This window comes from Mauremys reevesii, linkage group 2 (assembly GCF_016161935.1).
Source record: "Mauremys reevesii isolate NIE-2019 linkage group 2, ASM1616193v1, whole genome shotgun sequence".
NCBI lineage: Eukaryota > Metazoa > Chordata > Testudines > Geoemydidae > Mauremys > Mauremys reevesii.
Genome location: NC_052624.1, coordinates 214,301,853 through 214,319,567, shown reverse-complemented (window position 1 = coordinate 214,319,567; position 17,715 = coordinate 214,301,853). Strand labels below are relative to the sequence as shown.

Sequence of the window (17,715 nt, the reverse complement as noted above, 5' to 3'; positions counted from 1 at the left end):
CAACAGCTATGTTTCCTCCACACCTGTCACTTCTGTGGGAAAATCCACGGGTGAACTCCGCTGGCAGACATCATCCTCACATTGAGGGATAGCCGAAGAAGAATAGCAATTAGTGCTACACTGGGATGGACACTTCTCCTTTTTTAAAAAACTGCAGTAGCCCCTGAGAGCCATCCTGCCTATGCTGATTCACATCTCTTTCACCACAAAGCCCCAGCATGCCTACCCCCAGCATGTTTTGCTCTGTGAAATTGTTGGTGTATTGTGATGAATAAAGTTCCCCCTGTTGAAAAAGCACTTATGTAGACTATAGTAATTGCATAACAAATTGTGCAGAATTTGAATACTGCATATTTTTTTTCACACATGAACACATTTTTATCATTGTATTTATTTGAGATGAGATATCAATTTCAGAAAACAAAACACACTTCTGGTTTGTAAAATTATTGTTTAAAGTACAAATAGCTCCAATTTCACTTTCATAAACTCCATTATGTAAAATACAATAGAAATAATATGCAAATACGTGGAGTGAAACAGTGCAAAGTTCAACATGTGTTCGAAACAGCGTGTGGTCATTACAAAGGCAGCATCATAAGCTAGTGATCAGAAATTAAAATATGGACATTTTTAAATTTCAAGCTTAGCGATGAGAGGAACTGAGAATTCTTACTGAGCAATTTTTAGGGTCCCAGCTAGCAAGCTACTTTTACTCCACTGGGCTTTTCTTTTCCTCTGGGAAGAAAGAAAACCAAATGACATGCGAGAACTCTGTATTTTAAATATTACTTAACATGCAGTCTTTAGCAGTGATGGACAAAGTTCAAAAGTTTCCTTGTAGACTTTTTTCAGATAAAGATCCAGAACATAGGGCACCAGCATGCCTTTTCTGCTAAAGCCACTTTGCATTGCTTTTGTAGCCTTAAAATGGTTGGAAATTGTCATTGGAGAATTCCCTTTGCTTAGGAGGACTCTTAGATGCAAAACTTGCAAAGGCGACTTTACTGCCTCCTGCTTCGGCTGCCCCCTTTCCCAGAGGAGGGGGAGGGAGGCAGCATGTAAAAGGCATTGTGGCAGTAGGATGTGGCCAAGAAGGACATGGTGGGGCAGAGAGACTTCAACTACACTTCTGCTGTTGGTGTAAGGTCACTGGGTCTTGCTCAAAAGTAATATAAAGGAACCACATGGGTATAGTAGGGCTAAATAACCATGTTTCCTAACAATAAAAAAATGCAATGGCCTAGCTCCATATACACAATGCTACTCTGATAGGCTTCTAAGTCTAGGCCACAGAGAGGGCCACTAGCAGGCTAGAAATTATTGAAAGGGATACTATGTAATTCCTATGTACTGTAGTCATTTACAGACTTTATGCTAAGTGGAAGAAGGTAGAGTAGACTCCTTGGGTCTTTAACTACTGCAGGGGCTAGTTGGCCAATGATTAGGGAACCACAACCAGCTCCCTGTAGCCTCTGCTCTCCACTACTCTTGAACTGTGGGATGAGGTGCTTACCTTAAGCTTCTTGAGGGCCATGTGACCCTCTGACAGTCAGTCCCAACTCCTTGAATCCTGACAACTTCCTAGTTATAGTTCTCTTAAAACAGCCTCTAACTCCCTCCATCTGTACTTCAGCCTTTCTCCCCTATTGGTAGTAGTTCTTTTTTGAGGGCTGAGGTGGCAGGGGGATGGGTTGCCTCTATTTTCACGTCTCTGGAGGAAGTACTAGCAGAAGCACCTCTGATATGCCTTTATTTCAGGCTCCTCCACCACTGAATTTACATGCTGTGAGCTCCGAGGCTGTACATCTTGTACATCCTACACCATGTAAACATTTAATTAAAAGATGGACAGGACCCTGCAGAGACCCTTCTGGAGGTGTTGGGGCCCCACAATGAGGTCACTGAGAAGTTAGAAAGTGAAATATCAGAGGTATAAGTAATGAGGCCAGGTCTACACTAGGGCCTTGTGTACTCTACAGGGGAAATGCGATCTAAGCTATGTGATTTGAGTGATGTGAATAGCGTCACTCAAATCAACGTCGGTTAGATCTACTTACCACGGGGTCCATACTATGCGATGTCGGCGGGAGACTCTCTCCTGTTGACTCCCCCTACTCTTCTTGATCTGGTGGAGTACAGGAGTTAACGGGAGAGTGATCTGCAGTCAATTTACCAGGTCTTCATTAGACCCACTAAATCGACCGCCAATGCATCAATCGCTGCTCGTCGATCCCCCCAGTAAGTGTAGACAAGCCCTAGGAGTGCTTTGCTGGTATAGCTGTACTGGCATATAATGTATTCCTACAGTGGAAGCTGCTTCTACTGGCAAGCTGCACTTTTGCCGATACTGTTTATTGCAGCTATTCTGAGTGAAATAAAACCATAAAAGTGCAGTTTTGCTCATGTAACTGCATCTACACTAGGATTTTTCTGGTGCAGGTATGTTGGTCAGGGATCACACCTTCACGCTCCTGACTGGTATAGCTATTCCAGCAAAGCTTTGTTGTGCAGACATGGCCTGAGAAATCAGGATTCTCATGCCTGGGCCAACTCTACCTAATTTCCCATAAACTAATGTGACTGCGCATCCTGGTTTTATCTGCCCTGTTTTTTCTTCTAATGTCTTGAGAACTTCTTTCAGGATACCTGAAATATCCCAATTTTTCATTCAGTCAATTTGTTTTTTTAAATAATTACAAAGTGTGTGTTCAAGACGCAGTGCTATAGGGAATGGAAATTGCTCTGTGTTTAACAGGAACAAAGAGTCCAGTGAACAAGTGTTCAGCATGGTAAACAGTGTTTGGAGTGAAGAGAAAAATCAAATGAGGGCAGATACTATTAATTCTGTTCATTTTTGCTCAAAGTGAATGTTAAAAAGAGAGTCAGTGTCTTCATGATACCCTCATTCAGAACACCATGTTAGTGGGAAAAACCCTCCACTCAAAAACACCATGCACATGTCACTGAGTTTGACTGTGGCAACAGTGATATCATCAAACAATTATTTTCAAAGGGTACTTTTGTATGACCATTCTGTGACCCTAAAAATGTCACCACAAAACTTTCCCAGCCCTTTAATTAAAAAAAAAATATGGTGAGCTTATCTTAAACCTGCAGGGCCATGACTTGGAAAGTGTTTTCAGTGGATTTCACAAGCAAAGCAGGATCAGGGCAGGTCAAGCATCTGAATGGGTGACTTCCCAAGTAAACCCAATTACTGAAGGAAGAAGCATTTGTAATTAGAGGAGATGCTCATTCTTCTGTATAAAAGCAATACTCATACACTGTGTGTGTGGGCGGGGTAGGGGGCTCTGTACTGTTGAAGGTCTCTTTTGGATGAGATGCAAAATTGTGGTCCTGATAACTTTAACTCATTTAAGAAAACATGGCATTTAACCCTCCCGCCCCAAGATCAATAGTGTATTGTAATGCCCCAGTGGTCTGGCCAAATATTCCAAGCTGAGCAATTAACCACTTTGTCTACTTGAATTACCCCTGCAAGTCTATTCTTTTTCTTTACTTCATGTCCTAAATTATTGTATAGTGTTATTGTGTGTTAAACAGCTATCACATTCCACCCCAGAGCTGGCTGCATTTCAGTGGTGGTTGAAGTCATCAATGTATAGCCATATCCCCGCTAAACTTTTTCTGTAAAATTTCCAAGCAGTGCAGCTCCACTTGTGGTAGGAACATTGGGAATGCTAGTATAGCCAGAATGCCAGCACTTTAACCATTGTGCCTTCTAGATCTGCTGAGTTGGACAACAGAGTGGCTTACATTCCAGTGGCTGGTCTACATTAATGCTACTGCTGTTTGGAGATGTACTGGTGCTCGCAATGGTAGAAAATTTTAAGTGAAAAAAGTCTAGTCAGTGTATACACAACCCATCCTTTAGAATGCAAGGTGCTAAAATAAAGGTAAAGCAGTATTATAACCTTAAAGAGCAGCTGATGCCATCTGCTAACCTTAAAGGCATTTGTATTTGAAACATTTCTGCTATGCTGTACGCCATATATTTACTCCTTTCCTTCATCCTTTATTACTAACTAAACAAGGATATTTGCATGAAAACAAGAGCTTAGTTTCTTAAAAGGTCATCTGTTCCTCCCATATATCCCTCATGTGAAGCCATCACAACCCTCCATATGTGATATCACAGTCATTTAAGAAACAGGAACTCTTAAATAAAGATCCTGTTTTAATGCAAATATCAAAAGTAATAAAGCATGAGGAAAAAGAAATATGTAAAGTTTTGTGTGATGGGGTGTTCAACCCAGATAAGGCATAACAGGTAAATTAGGCCAATTAACCTGAAACACTGCACCTGTGGGGAGATCCAGGGCTTGAAAGGCTGATTGAAGATGTTTTTGACAGTGGCCAATGCCAGATGCTTCAAAGCAAATCAACAGAACACGGCTATCATCAAGTGATCCATCTGCGGTTTTCCAGTCCCAGCATCTGGCAGTCAGAGGCCTAAGGACACCCAGAGCATGGGATTGCATCCTTGACCAACTTGGCTAATAGCCATTGGTGGATCTATCCTCCATGAACTTATGTAATTCTTTTCTGAATCCAGAACTTCACAAGATCTCTTGGCAAACAGTTCCACAGGTTGAGTGTGTGTTGTGTGAAGAAGTTACTTCCTTCTGTTTGTTTAAATCTGCTGCCTGTTAATTTCATCGGGCAACTCCTGGTACTTTTGTTAGGTGAGGGGTTAAATAACACTTCCCTATTCACTTTCTCCACACATTCGTGATTTTATAGACCTCTATCGTATCTGTCCATAGTCGTCTTTTCCAAGTTGAACAGTCCCAGTCTTTTTAATCTCTCCTCATATGGAAGCCGTTCCGTACCTTTATTCATTTTTGTTGCCCTTCTCTGTACCATTTCCAATATATCTTTTATGAGACGGGGCGACCAGAACTGCACATAGTATTCCAGGTGTGGAAGTACCATGGATTTATATAGTAGCATTATATTTTCTCTCTTATTATCTACCCCTTTCCTAATGGTTCCTAACATTCTCTTAGATTTTTGACTGACATTGAACATTGAGCGGATATTTTTAGAAAACTATCCACAATAATTCCAAGATCTCTTTCTTGAGTGGTAACAGCTAATTTAGACTCCATTGTTTTGTATCTATAATTGGAATTATGTTTTCCAATGTACATTATTTTGCCTTTATCAACGTTGAATTTCATCTGCCATTTTGTTGCCCAGTCACCCAGTTTTGTGAGATCTCTTTTTAACTCTTTGCGGTCTGTTCTGGATTTAAAATTTTTGAGTAATTTTGTATAATCTGCAAACTTTTCAACCTCACTGTTTACCCTTTTTTTCAGATCATTTGTGAATATGTTGAAAATACTGGTCCCAGTACAGATCCCTTGGGGACACCACTATTTACCTCTCTCCATTCTGAAAACTGACCATTTATTCCTACCCTTTGTTTCCTGTGTTTTACCCAGTTACTGGTCCAAGAGAGGACCTTCCCTCTTATACTATGCCTGCTTACTTTGCCTAAGAGCCTTTGGTGAGGGACATTGTCAAAAGCTTTCTGAAAGTCCAAGTACACTATATCCACTGGATCACCCTTGTCCACATGTTTGTTGACCCTCTCAAAGAATTCTAATAGATTAGTGAGGCATGATTCCCCTTTACCAAAGCTATGTTGACTCTTCCCTGACATATTGTGTTCATATGTGTCTGATAATTCTGTTCCTTACTATAATTTCAACCCAGCCTGTAATTGACAGGATCACCTCAGGAGCCTTTTTTTAAAAATTGGCATCACAATAGCTATCTGGAACAGAGGCTAATTTTATGTGATAGGTTACTTACCATAGTTAGGAGTAGTGCTTCTTTTTTGTTGCAAGTTTTGTAGCATTAGAGGTATACCTCCCCAAATATAGTTATGTTTGTTTAATTCAATGTTCAGTGAATTTCACCATGCACCTGAGACCAGAATGATTACATATGTGAGCAATCACAAGCTGTATGTAAGCAATGACTCTCTCTACAAAGTTAGAACTGCATGTCATCATTGTTATAGTGATCATCAGATTATAAAACATGTGGCAATAGTCTTCCATTAGAACCCTCTTGAGGAGGTGGTAGTATGTACACAGTTTAAAGTACATTATTTCCAATTAGTTATAGCTCCTTTATAACTAAACCAATCTTTTCTCAGTTTAGCTAAGTTTTCCTTACTGAGGACAGCATTTCCACTGAGTCTCAGAAAAAGGGCAAGTTTAAAATGTTAAAATGAAACAATTTTCCATTGACTAAGACAAAATAAAACTTCTGAGAAATTTCTTAAAATGCCTTTTCTTGCACTCTGCTAACTCAAAGTGCCAAACAGCATGTAATAACATGATCAAATGTTTCCCAGACATTCTTCTTTTGGCAGAACAAGGATGAAAGCTTTCAGACAAAAGTCTTTTCCTTCATCAGAAAGTTTAAAAATGCCTGAAAATGTGTCCTGAATCATAACTCTAGCACCACGAGTATCTTGCCATACTAGTGTGCTAGAGTTACCATCTCTAGATACTAGAACATCAGTGAAAGACACCAGGCGTCACTCATTCACTCTTCATTCTCTGTGCTTTAATGGACTGCTACATAGCAGTTCATGTTCATAGTTCCCAATAGGCAATATTTATAAATTGTAAATGCTTTATTTTAGAATCCCTGTAACAGTTTTGTGCATAGGAGGCACTTTAAATGGTCAAAACACTGTTTTGTGGTTAATGCTTCACTACAATAAATGGGAGAGGTCACACATCTGCTGGTGCTATATTGTTTCAGTCTGGCTAAAGAGCAAACACTACAGCAGTACATTGATCTACTGTATGAAAGCTATCTTTGCAACCAGAAGGACTAGAAACTTAGATTTTCTAAAACAAGGAAAACCTAGGATCTGTAGAACACAGCAAAACAAAACAAAACCAAACCAACAACAAACCCCTCAGTCTACAGAATCTATGGATTTTTCTGGCCCCTGCTGAACAGGATGCTAAAATCTTAAAGTTCATGTGATTGTGGGGAAGGGAGGAGGTTTTAAGAATTTCTGAAATAAATGGATTCCATTTCTTTGTAAAGAATCCAAACTTTAATTCAATGAAAATTCTAGCCCTTTCCATTGCAAGGATACTTGTTCATATTAACCTTGACAGAAAAAAGTCTTCAGCAGCACAAATGAAATTCCACTTGTTTTCCCCAATTTATTAAACCCATAGGGCAGGGGTTCTCAACCTGGGGGTCATGACCCCTCAGGGGGTCAGCAAGGTTATTGCATTGGGAGTCCTGAGCGGTCAGACTCCACCCCCAAACCCCGCTTTGCCGCCAGCATTTATAATAATGTTAAATATAAAAACTGTTTTAATTTATAAAGGGGGTCACACTCAGAGGCTTGCTATGTAAAAGGGGTCACCAGTACAAAAGTTTGAGAACCACCGCCATAGGGTTTCTCTAGATTAGGGAAAGTGGTTGAGGTCAGATCAGGGGAAGCTAAGCCTACAATATGAACAGCTAAATCAAAGTAAAAGGTTTTACCTAACTTCATTCACTTTTTCTAATCCAGATAAACCTTAAAGTCTTAGTTTCAGAAACTCCTTGTGGCGATTTAAAAATCAGGGCCTGATCCTGTATTCCAAGTGCATCAATAATCCCCACTGAAATCAATGGCATATATACATATATATGCTGATCTATAGGCCCTAAAATTCACACTATTTAGATTGTAAATTCTTTGTGTCAGGGACTTTTTGTTATGGCATTATATACTGCATATCATAATGAGATCTGGGTCCATAACTGAGACTTCTAGGTGCTACCTCCCTGCAACTAATAAATAAAATTATTACATCAAACACTGGATGTGAATCATAAAACCTAATAGTAAATCAAAACAGAAACATCCATTTGGTTAAATTCAGTGATGGTTCATACTCACCATCTAATCCCATTGTTGGAACTGGCCTGCTCATGTTTTTCTCACCTCTTTCCATTGTTCCACCCAATTAATAGTATTTTTGGTCACTTAGGGCATGATCCTGCTCCCACTGAAGTCAATGGGAATTTGTCTCCAGTGAGAGCAGGATCAGCCCTTTTACAGGATCCCTGTCTGAAGTAGTACTCCTGGATACAGTATCATTATTTCCCCTTGTACTGTGACCCTGCAACTCTCTTTAACATTGAGTGTAACATGGTACCCATGTCTCAAGCATCACCTGTGAGTATGTCACTTTTTTCTTGACCTCCACTACTCTGCGACCTGGCTTCAGTGACAAGCATAATATGATGTCAGTGTGATCTAGAAGCACCCAGCAGGAGATGGTTTTGAGAAGAATCATGTCTCAGTACAGGTAAGCAAGGCAGTCATGCCTATCTTATGACACTTTTTCCAAATATGGATTAACATTAAAACTAGGGCTGTCAATTAATCGCAATTAACTCATGTGATTAACTCAAAAAATAATCGTGACTTAAAAAATTAATTGCGATTAATCGTACGGTTAAACAACAGAATATCAACTGAAATTTATTAAATATTCTGGATGTTCTTCTACATTTTCAAATATATCAATTTCAATTACAACACAGAATACCAAGTGTACAGTGCTCACTTTATATTATTTTTATTACAAATATTTGCATTGTAAAATGATAAACCAAAGAAATAGCATTTTTCAATTAACCTCATACAAGTACTGTAGTGCAATCTCTTTATCATGAAAGTGAAACTTACAAATGTAGGGTTTTTTGTTACATAACTGCACTCAAAAACAAAATAATGTAAAACTTTAGAGCCTACAAGTCCACTCAGTCCTACTTCTTGTACAGCCAATCGCTAAGAGAAACAAGTTTGTTTACATTTACGGGAGATAATGGTGCCCATTTCTTAATTACAGTGTCACCTGAAAGTGAGAACAGGCATTCACATGGCACTGTTGTAGTTGGCATAGCAAGATATTTATGTGACATGCGCTAAAGATTCAGATGCCTCTTCATGCTTTAGCCACCATTCCAGAGGACATGCGTCCATGCTGATAATGCTTGTTAAAAAAAGAATGTGTCAATTAAATTTGTGACTGAACTCCTTGGGGGAGAATTGCATGTCTCCTGCTCTGTTTTATCCACATTCTGCCCAGGGCCGGCTCTAGGCACCAACAAACCAAGCACCTGCTTGGGGCGGCACATTTTCAGGGGTGCATTCCGGCCATCTTTTTTTTTTTTTTTGCTTTGGGTGGCAAAAGCCTAGAGCCAGCCCTGGCAGCAGCAGTGTGTCATGTGCGGGGGGTGCCCTGGGGCCACTGCACTTCATGCCGCAGGGGAGCAGGTGCAGTACCTGCACCTTGTGGCTGGGCTGGGCAGGTTCTGAGTGGGGGACACTTGGGCTGGGGGCCGCCCCGTGGGGCACATGGACACACCTGCAGGTGCCGCAGGGTGGCCGCCCCCCAGCACTGCAGCCGGGGCTGGGCGAAGCAGCCCGAGCTGCCCAGGCACTGTGGCAGGGCGGCCAGAAGAAGCAGCAGTGGAGCCATAGAGGGCGGAGTGCTGCTGTGTGGGGCCCGTGTCCCGCTCTCTGGGGCTCCGCTCCCTCTGGGGCTAATCTGCCCCAGCTCCTCAGCCCCCTGCTGGGGCAGTCCCCTGGCTCTGCCCTCCTGGGTCCTCGCCGGTCCTGGAGGCGGGAGTCCCGACTGGAGGGACCCTGGGCTGAGGTGCGGCCTGGGAGCCCCGCTGCTTACCCTGATTCTGCCAGCGCCGGACCGGCTGGAGGCGAGGGGGGAGCAGGCGGAGTCAGCACTGGTGGAGGGGATCCCAGGGCTGAGGTGGCAGGGGGTGCAGGTGGGGGAGGGCACTGGTGTGCGGGGGTGAGAGCCCAGGGCTGGGGTGGGGGGCAGACAAAATTTTTTTTGCTTGGGGCGGCAAAAAGCCTAGAGCCGGCCCTGATTCTACCATATATTTCATGTTATAGCAGTCTTGGATGATGACCCAGCACATGTTGTTCATTTTCAGAACACTTTCACTGCAAATTTGACAAAATGCAAAGAAGATACCAATGTGAAATTTCTAAAGATAGCTACAGCACTCGACCGAAGATTTAAGAATCTGAAGTGCCTTCCAAAATCTGAGAGGGATGAGGTGTGGAGAAAGCTTTCAGAAGTCTTAAAAGAGCAACAGTCTGATGCAGAAACTACAGAACCTGAAACACCAAAAAAAGAAAATCAACCTTCTGCTGGTGGCATCTGACTCAGATGATGAAAATGAACATGCATCATTATCAAGCAGAGTCCATCATCAGCATGGATGCATGTCCTGTGGAATGGTAGTTGAAACATCAAGGGACATAGGGATCTTTACCACATCTGGCATGTAAATATCTTGCAACGCCGGCTACAACAGTGCCATGCAAACACCTGTCCTCACTTTCAGGTTACATTGTAAACATGAAGCAGGCAGCATTATCTTCTGCAAATGTAAACAAACTTGTTTGTCTGAGCGATTGGCTGAACAAGAAGTAGGACTGATTGGATTTGTAGGCTCTAAAGTTTTACATTGATTTATTTTTGAATGCAGGGTTTTTTTTGTACATAATTCTACATTTGTAAGTTCAACTTTCATGATAAAGAGATTTCTCTACAGTACTTGTATTAGGTGAATTGAAAAATACTATTTCTTTTGTTTTTTTCAGTGCAAATATTTGTAATAAAATAATATAAAGTGAGCACTGTACACTTTGTATTGTGTTGTAATTGAAATCAATATATTTGAAAATGTAGAAAACATCCAAAAATATTTAAATAAATGGTATTCTATTATTGTTTAATCACACAATTTTTTTTAATCATGCGATTAATTGTGATTAATTTTTTTACTCGCTTGACAGCCCTAATTAAAACAATATTACTTCCCTTAAAATCTGCTGACCAAAGTTCTAATGAGGTGCTCTCTATTTCCAACTCTCTACTTCTTGGTAGCAATTCCATTGTGGTGTCTGTCACACAGTTCCTGCGATGGTCACACGAGTCCTGTATTCAACCTGTGTTAAACAGGGCTGTCACGATGACTTTTGGGCCAGTGGCCAATAAAAAATCATGGGCTTCATTGACCTATGTGCATGTCCTACTTTTCTCTGTCTCTTCCCCCAGCCTGTCTTTCTCCTTCTCTATGTACCTCTGTCTACTTTCTCATGGTCCTTTCCCCTTATGTCAAGCATGTTTTTAATGTAGTAGCACCCTATGTCTGACTGCCCTCCCAGATCCTACGGATGCTAAGCATGGTGTTGGGAATACTCTCTAATGCTGCTAGATAGTAGTCCTGCCTTTAAACAAAAGTCTTGTCCTTGATTTGCCTGGGCATATAGTATGGTAGCTTTATACATAAAAGCCCAAAGCAAACACAGTGTCATGGTATACAGGAGTAGCATTAACAGGACTCCCAAAACGTCAAGTGATCTGGGCCTGATCCTCTGGAGTGCAGGGCTGTCAACTCCTAACAATTTTATTGAGAGCTGAGCGAGCTCAGCATGTCACAAGATTTAGCCAACATGGAAGAAGTGGTGCTTGGAGCCAATATGAACGTTTTTTAATTTAGAAATATTTCGTCATAGGCTGGCAGGAGTGGGGTGCTCTACCACACATATGGATACTGGGAATTCTCTCCATCATTGCCCCTTTTCAAAGGGACCTTGCCTTCAGGTTGCACAAGTCATTGAGCAAGAAGAGATGAGGAGCAATAAAGGCCAGTATCTCACCTCTGGAGACTCAACATTAGTTCTTTCCAGGGCTGTGGTGGCTAGAAACCCAAATACAATCTATTCGAGGCCATGTGTCCCTTTCCGCTAAGAAATAAACAACAAATTAAACCTTTGAAATTAAAAATGTAAAATTTATTTTGGGTCAATTGGATGTAGAAAGAGGAAGTGTACCCCTCCATTGCCCCTTGGCTTAGTCCTCTATCAATCGTGGGACAATTTACTTCCATTTCTGGAAATTAGCAATATCAGAAATGTGGACTCATGAAGCTGAAGTTATTGACAGTGTTATTTGTGATAATCAATCCCACATCCTTTGTAGTGGCTTCTGTTTTGTCCATGTGTTCATTTAGGGCGTCTGTACTACGCTTGGGCCTCAGAAGAGTGAGACGCATCTCTTTTTCTAAAAGATCTGCTCTAGGAATTATTTTGGGGAAGTTCTATGGCCTGTTATACAGGAAGTCAGATGAGACGATTACAATGGTCCCTTCTGGCCTTGGAATCTATGAATCAGAACCCAGAGAAGGGGAGGGGGAGGTTGGAGTTCCTGAGTCTCTGTGGAGTTTGCACCTGTGAAGAGAGTGGTGTAGAATGTCCTAATGCCTGGAGAAGCTCACTAATTAGGATTTTCTTGGTGATGGTCTTACATTGCCCAAAGATGAAACAAGCAAACTGGCGGAAGCTATCCTGCTGCCCTGATTCCTGGGGGTGAACTAGAGACTCAGAAGAAAAGAAAACCAGAATAGTTTTTCTTTTATTTCAAAATGGATAAACTGATCCACTAAAGTCCTCCGCATCCCCTTTTAAATGGTAACTGCTGGGATTTGCTCTCTCTCCTCCAGATGTTTCAGCTATAGTGCCCTCCTCCAGATGTGGCTGCCACTCAGGCTTGTGGGCTAACACCAGGTTCACAGGCCAGTTTATTTTGGAGACAAAATATTCCCTCATCACTTTTGCATTTTTTTTAAAATAAGAAGCAGAAAGGGACGTGGGTGGGTGGGTGGCGGTGCAGCCAGACTGAGGTCTGCTGCTCCCGCTTCTGTGGGAACCCTGCAAGTTAATGAGAATCCACCCGGGACTGCTGAGCGCTGCCTTAGTCCACCGGGTGCAAAGGAAAATCGCTCTGCCTCCTGCAGCTGGCCCTCTCTCTCATTTGTTGCTCCAATAAGCAATAATTAGGTCCTAAGCTAATGATGTGTCAGCTGATCTGCTGTGTGTGTAGAAGGGAGGGGGGACTCGGTGAAATCTCCATGGAAACCCTCCCCTTGCATCCCCCCACCTGGCTCTGGCTGAGGATGTGCTTGCAGCCGCCTCTGCTTCCCTGCGCCACCTTGCTGCCTGGCCGCCCCGCCTGCCCCGCGTTCTGTAACTTGCTGCCGCCTGCAGCATGCGCACTGCCCGGGATCCCTAAATGGGACAATTCTGTCCGTCACGTAGCCGCTCAGCCGTCTCCACAGAAACTTTTGTCCCGCTGGCCAATCAGCGCGCGGGCGACGGGGTGGGGGAGAGCGGTTTAGTGTGGAGCTTTGCTCTCCCTCAGCCTGTGCTGCTGCTGTCAGTCCCGGCTCCAGCCGCCGCGAGACCTTCCAATAGAGCCACTGAACAGAGCGAGCCTGGGAGGAGGAGGAGGAAGAGGAGGAGGGGCTGACCATTTTGCAAGTGCCTGCCTGGGACAAGGCTGCTCCACGGTGCGCCAGGGGGCCGAGGCGTTTCACTTTGCTTTCGTTCTGGAGACCAGAGGAGAACAAATATATATACGTATATAAAAAGGGGGAAATGCTGGCTGTGAAACGGACCAGGAATGTGTGTGCACTTGTCTGGCAGCCCGTTTAGCAGAGGAGCTGAACAGGAGCAGGACGGGTTGAAGCACACAGAGACAGAGAGTGGGAGTGTGTGTGTGTGTGTCTAAGACAGGGGATCTTGCAGACGCTGGGAGAGGAGGATGGGAACTCCCCTTCCCCGGTTCCTTTTAATGACTGGAAATAGGTATTGAATGGAGGAGCTGCAGTCTGCATTTGCCTTGGAAGATCGTCAAGAGGAGCTAACAATTTGGCTACTTTCACCAGAGAAGGGGGTGTCCTTCATTACGTGGTAGAGGAAAAGAGAGAGATCAGAAATCTCAGGGGTGACTTGAAACTGTGGCAAAGCCAAAGGGAGAAAAAAATCGATCCCTTAACAAAATAAGGGGGTTCTATTAAGCATCCGTACGCAAACTTACTTGAATGCCTTGTAGCCAGTTTAGCAAGGAAACCCCAGACCAGAGGAGTCCTACATGTGTGAGCACCATTATTAAACTGGCAGACCAACCGACAGCCGTCTTCTTTTCTTTACCAACATCCTCCTGGGACTGATCTCTCTCCTTTGGTCTAATATCTGATCATATCTTGTACATATTTTTCCTCCATCTGCTGGGATTTTAAATAAACAAATCAGAATTCCTATTAGGGCATCTGAAATTCAATGGGACTGAGTAGGAGCAAGTGAAATTTTCACAGACCGTTTTAAAAAATAAAAATATAAAAAATGTGGATGGGATTTGTTAGGAAGGAAAATAACAGGTAAGAACTTTCTTTCTTTCCCGTACTTTAACGCCCAAAGCAGAGAAATCTGAAGGCAAAAACTGCCAGGGAACAGAGACCAATTTGCCCTTCAGTGTTTCCTCCATCCTGCACAGAGGCTGCTTTAGGAGAGGCACGGTCCTCCAGGACAGACACAGAAAACCCTTTGAAAAAGCAACGAGGGTTGGCTGGGGTAGAGGGTGTTTTTTCACCTGCACCATCCCCGGTGCAGCCGGGTGGAGCTGATGCATGAGAGAAGAATACGAGTCAATATTCTATTTTCTCTTTTTGTTAAGCCAAGGGATAGGATTTTAATTATTTATAAATCAAACCCCTCTGGGTAGACGCTACTGGAGACATTGGGATAGTCCTGCCTTGCACAATATTGGAGAGCGATCACGTACAGTAGAAGGATAAGAGAAGCCTCTACGAGACCCGTTTGCCTTCTGTGATCCGGCACAGTTAAAAAAATGAGCAAGAGCATTGCTACACTATTGAATTGATCGCTAGCCCCCTACCCATCCCCCCTGCCCCCAACAACAACAAAAAATCAGCTGGGATCTGCTCGCACCGGGACCTCCTCTCAGTCCATCTTGGTGGTGGATGCATTTTTCATGAGCACTAGGCGAACAGGTGCAAAGTACGTTTGGAAGATCCAGGCACGGCCCGTTTTGTAGTGTGTGTGGTATCTCGTAGGAGATTATGGAGAGCAGCGACCGGGACATGTACCGCCAGTTTCAGGACTGGTGTCTCAGGACTTACGGGGACTCGGGGAAAACCAAGACGGTGACCCGTAAAAAATACGACCGGATCGTCCAGCTCTTGAACGGCTCCGAATCGAGCTCCACGGATAATGCCAAATTTAAATTCTGGGTCAAATCTAAAGGCTTCCAGCTCGGCAATGCGGACGAGGTCAATGGTGCTGGTGGAAGAGGGAAGCAAGTGCTGTACGTGCCAGTCAAAACCACGGTTAGTAGAGAATTGTCTTCCTTGTTATATGTCGACGAATGCAGCCTATAGTGGGAGAGAGGACAGCCACAGTTGGCCCGTTTCTCTCTTTCCCCCTAAGTCATCACCATGTTGTATTTGCATGTCACATTATGCACAGGTTAGGGCTTTGTGGTCCTTTTTATTTAAAGGGATCATGCACCCCACTGCCCCCTCTTCCTCTATGCTGTTATTTTGGGGTGGGCTATTGTCCCGGCCCCTTAGCTGTGTGGTGTCTGTCGCGTCTTGCCATTGTATAAAGGCCACACGATTACGTTTACAGCGGCACATTTTCATAATATACTATTGCGATCGATAGAGCACGGTGTATCCTTACTGGCACAAAGCCAAATGTGGCGCCGGTCGTTTATTTGGGGGCTTCCCCAGGATATCGGGTTTTTTTATTGTTAGACCACAGCCCCTGAGACACAGAGCAGCAGGGATATGCCTTGATGACTCTGGAGCGTTGCTATTTTATTAAAGGAGGCGAGGAGAGGATGATCAACAAAGAGAGAGAGAGAGAGAGAGAGGTTTCCACATGACCAAATGGTAGATTTTGTTTCTCTTTCTGGGATTGCTCAAGTCTCACAGCTATAAAGCTTAAACTCAATTGATGCCATCCAGTAGTAGCACCAGCCTTCCCAGGATCTGAATCTGAATAGCTAGACGCAGTTCTAACAGCGGCGCAGCTATTATGCTTGGTGGTGGCAAGAGCTACAGAATTTCCTATTTAAGAAGATGGGAACTATTGGCTACAAGTAGGTTTGCATATTGAACTCTTTAATATATCATTTACCCCCCTCTAAACTACCTCAGGGAATCTAGATTCCTTATTTGGGGATCTAAAGATGGAAACACAGGCAATCTTTTATCTCTGCTTTGGCATTTTGGTTTGATAAACAATATTTTCTTTTGCATTGAAATCTCATCCTGGTCTAATGAATATGCTCCTGGATGGCATAATACAGAAGGATTCTTGAAAAAGTATTCTAGGTTTAATTACAACATGTGTTGCTGGGGAAAATCTGGAGATTCTGTAGAAGTATCTTCTTCTATGTATTAATACATCAAGGCATTTGGGGTGCTCGTTTATATTTGTCCTCTTTCTAATCATCAAAGTAACTGTTGACAGGTAGTATAGATGTGGAATTAATTTTGTAAAGGAGTTAAAAGGCAAGCAAGAGAGAATGTTCTGAGCAATGTTTATGTTCCCTCCTTACCTCTTCTATTCACAGAGGGTTCTAGGTCTGCCTATAGGTCCAAGCTTTACATGGAGAATGGCATGTGACTTTTCTAGAGTTAAACAGCAGATTATTAATATTTGATCCTGAGATTTTCTGTAGATCAACTATATTTTGGGATGGAAATTGAAAATCAAGCATAGAACAAAGGAAAAATTATCTCAAATAGAAGTCTATTCTAGGATGATTTATTTTATTCTTCCAGTGTTTTTTTAAGTGTCTTGCATGAAAGATCTTTTATTTCTTATGGGTTTACTTTTCAAAACAAGTTCAGAACTGCAAGCAAATTCCTTATTTTGGGTCAAAATTCAATCAATGAACAGTCCGAATAAAAAGGCTAACTTTATTTTTTTCAAGATTTAGTAAAAGGTAGAGCTATTCTGGACCTTTCAAAAAACAACACTTCTTTATGTCACCAACTTGTACATTGTCTGGCATCTTTACTAGGCCAGGAGGGTTTGGATTTCCTCCCCGCTTTTTGTTGTTCTTGATTTTTTCCGGTCCCTGTGTCTAGAACCTTTCTTGATGTGTTTATCTGTTAGGAGATTTTACTTAAATGTTGGTCTTAATTCTTCTGCTTGCATTTGGAATCCTATGAATATTTGTGTATCTCTCTCTCTCAATAGATAGATAAATATTATAACAACCAACCAGGCACCATAACAAAAGCAGGACAAGAAAGCTATTATAATACAGCCATACAAATTTGAAGTATTTCTACATAATATTTTATGTTTAATAATTCAATGTAAAGTAACAGATCCTGCAGTCTTTGCTCAGGTAAAACATCCACTGACTTCCATTTGCCTAAGTGTTTGGTTCCAAATTTTGTTTCACAGTATAAACAAGAAAAGAGTATGCATAGCATTCAGATACGAATGATCAGTTACTAAAAACAAATGTCATCCCCCATTTAAACACATGCAATCAATTTCATACTCCATTCACAAGGGGAAGTAGCATTCTTTAAGCAGATCTGTAGAGTGGCATCTATTTGTCTGATATGTTACTATATGCCAAAGAGTACCAAATGCTGAATGCTCCAAAAGGAATTGTTTTATATATTATGGGTGAAATCCTGGACCCATTAAAGTTAATGACAAAACTCCCATTGACTTAAATGGTGCTAGGATTTCACTCTATACCTCAAAATTATGTTTTATATAGG

At 42.3% G+C, this 17,715-nt stretch overlaps 1 protein-coding gene and 1 long non-coding RNA gene across 6 annotated transcripts in view; one reads left to right on the top strand and one right to left on the bottom strand.

Moving 5' to 3' along the window:
• The window catches only part of NOL4 (nucleolar protein 4), a 333,499-nt gene that overhangs the window by 67,373 nt on the left and 248,411 nt on the right, over window positions 1-17,715 (top strand). For 2 of the 5 annotated variants that reach the window (XM_039526513.1, XM_039526512.1), the window contains exon 1: window positions 13,248-15,288. The exons of the other annotated variants lie outside the window; for them this stretch is intronic. In XM_039526513.1, coding sequence (XP_039382447.1) covers window positions 15,022-15,288 — 267 coding nt within the window. In that variant the 5' untranslated portion in view covers window positions 13,248-15,021. Of the gene's footprint in view, window positions 1-13,247; window positions 15,289-17,715 lie in introns of those variants that run through there. 5 annotated transcript variants of the gene reach the window in all.
• LOC120398834 lies at window positions 585-13,122 on the bottom strand. The gene is made up of 3 exons (XR_005594734.1): window positions 13,041-13,122; window positions 5,845-5,958; window positions 585-738 (listed from the first exon to the last, which is right to left on the bottom strand). It is a non-coding gene; the product is annotated as an uncharacterized LOC120398834 (long non-coding RNA).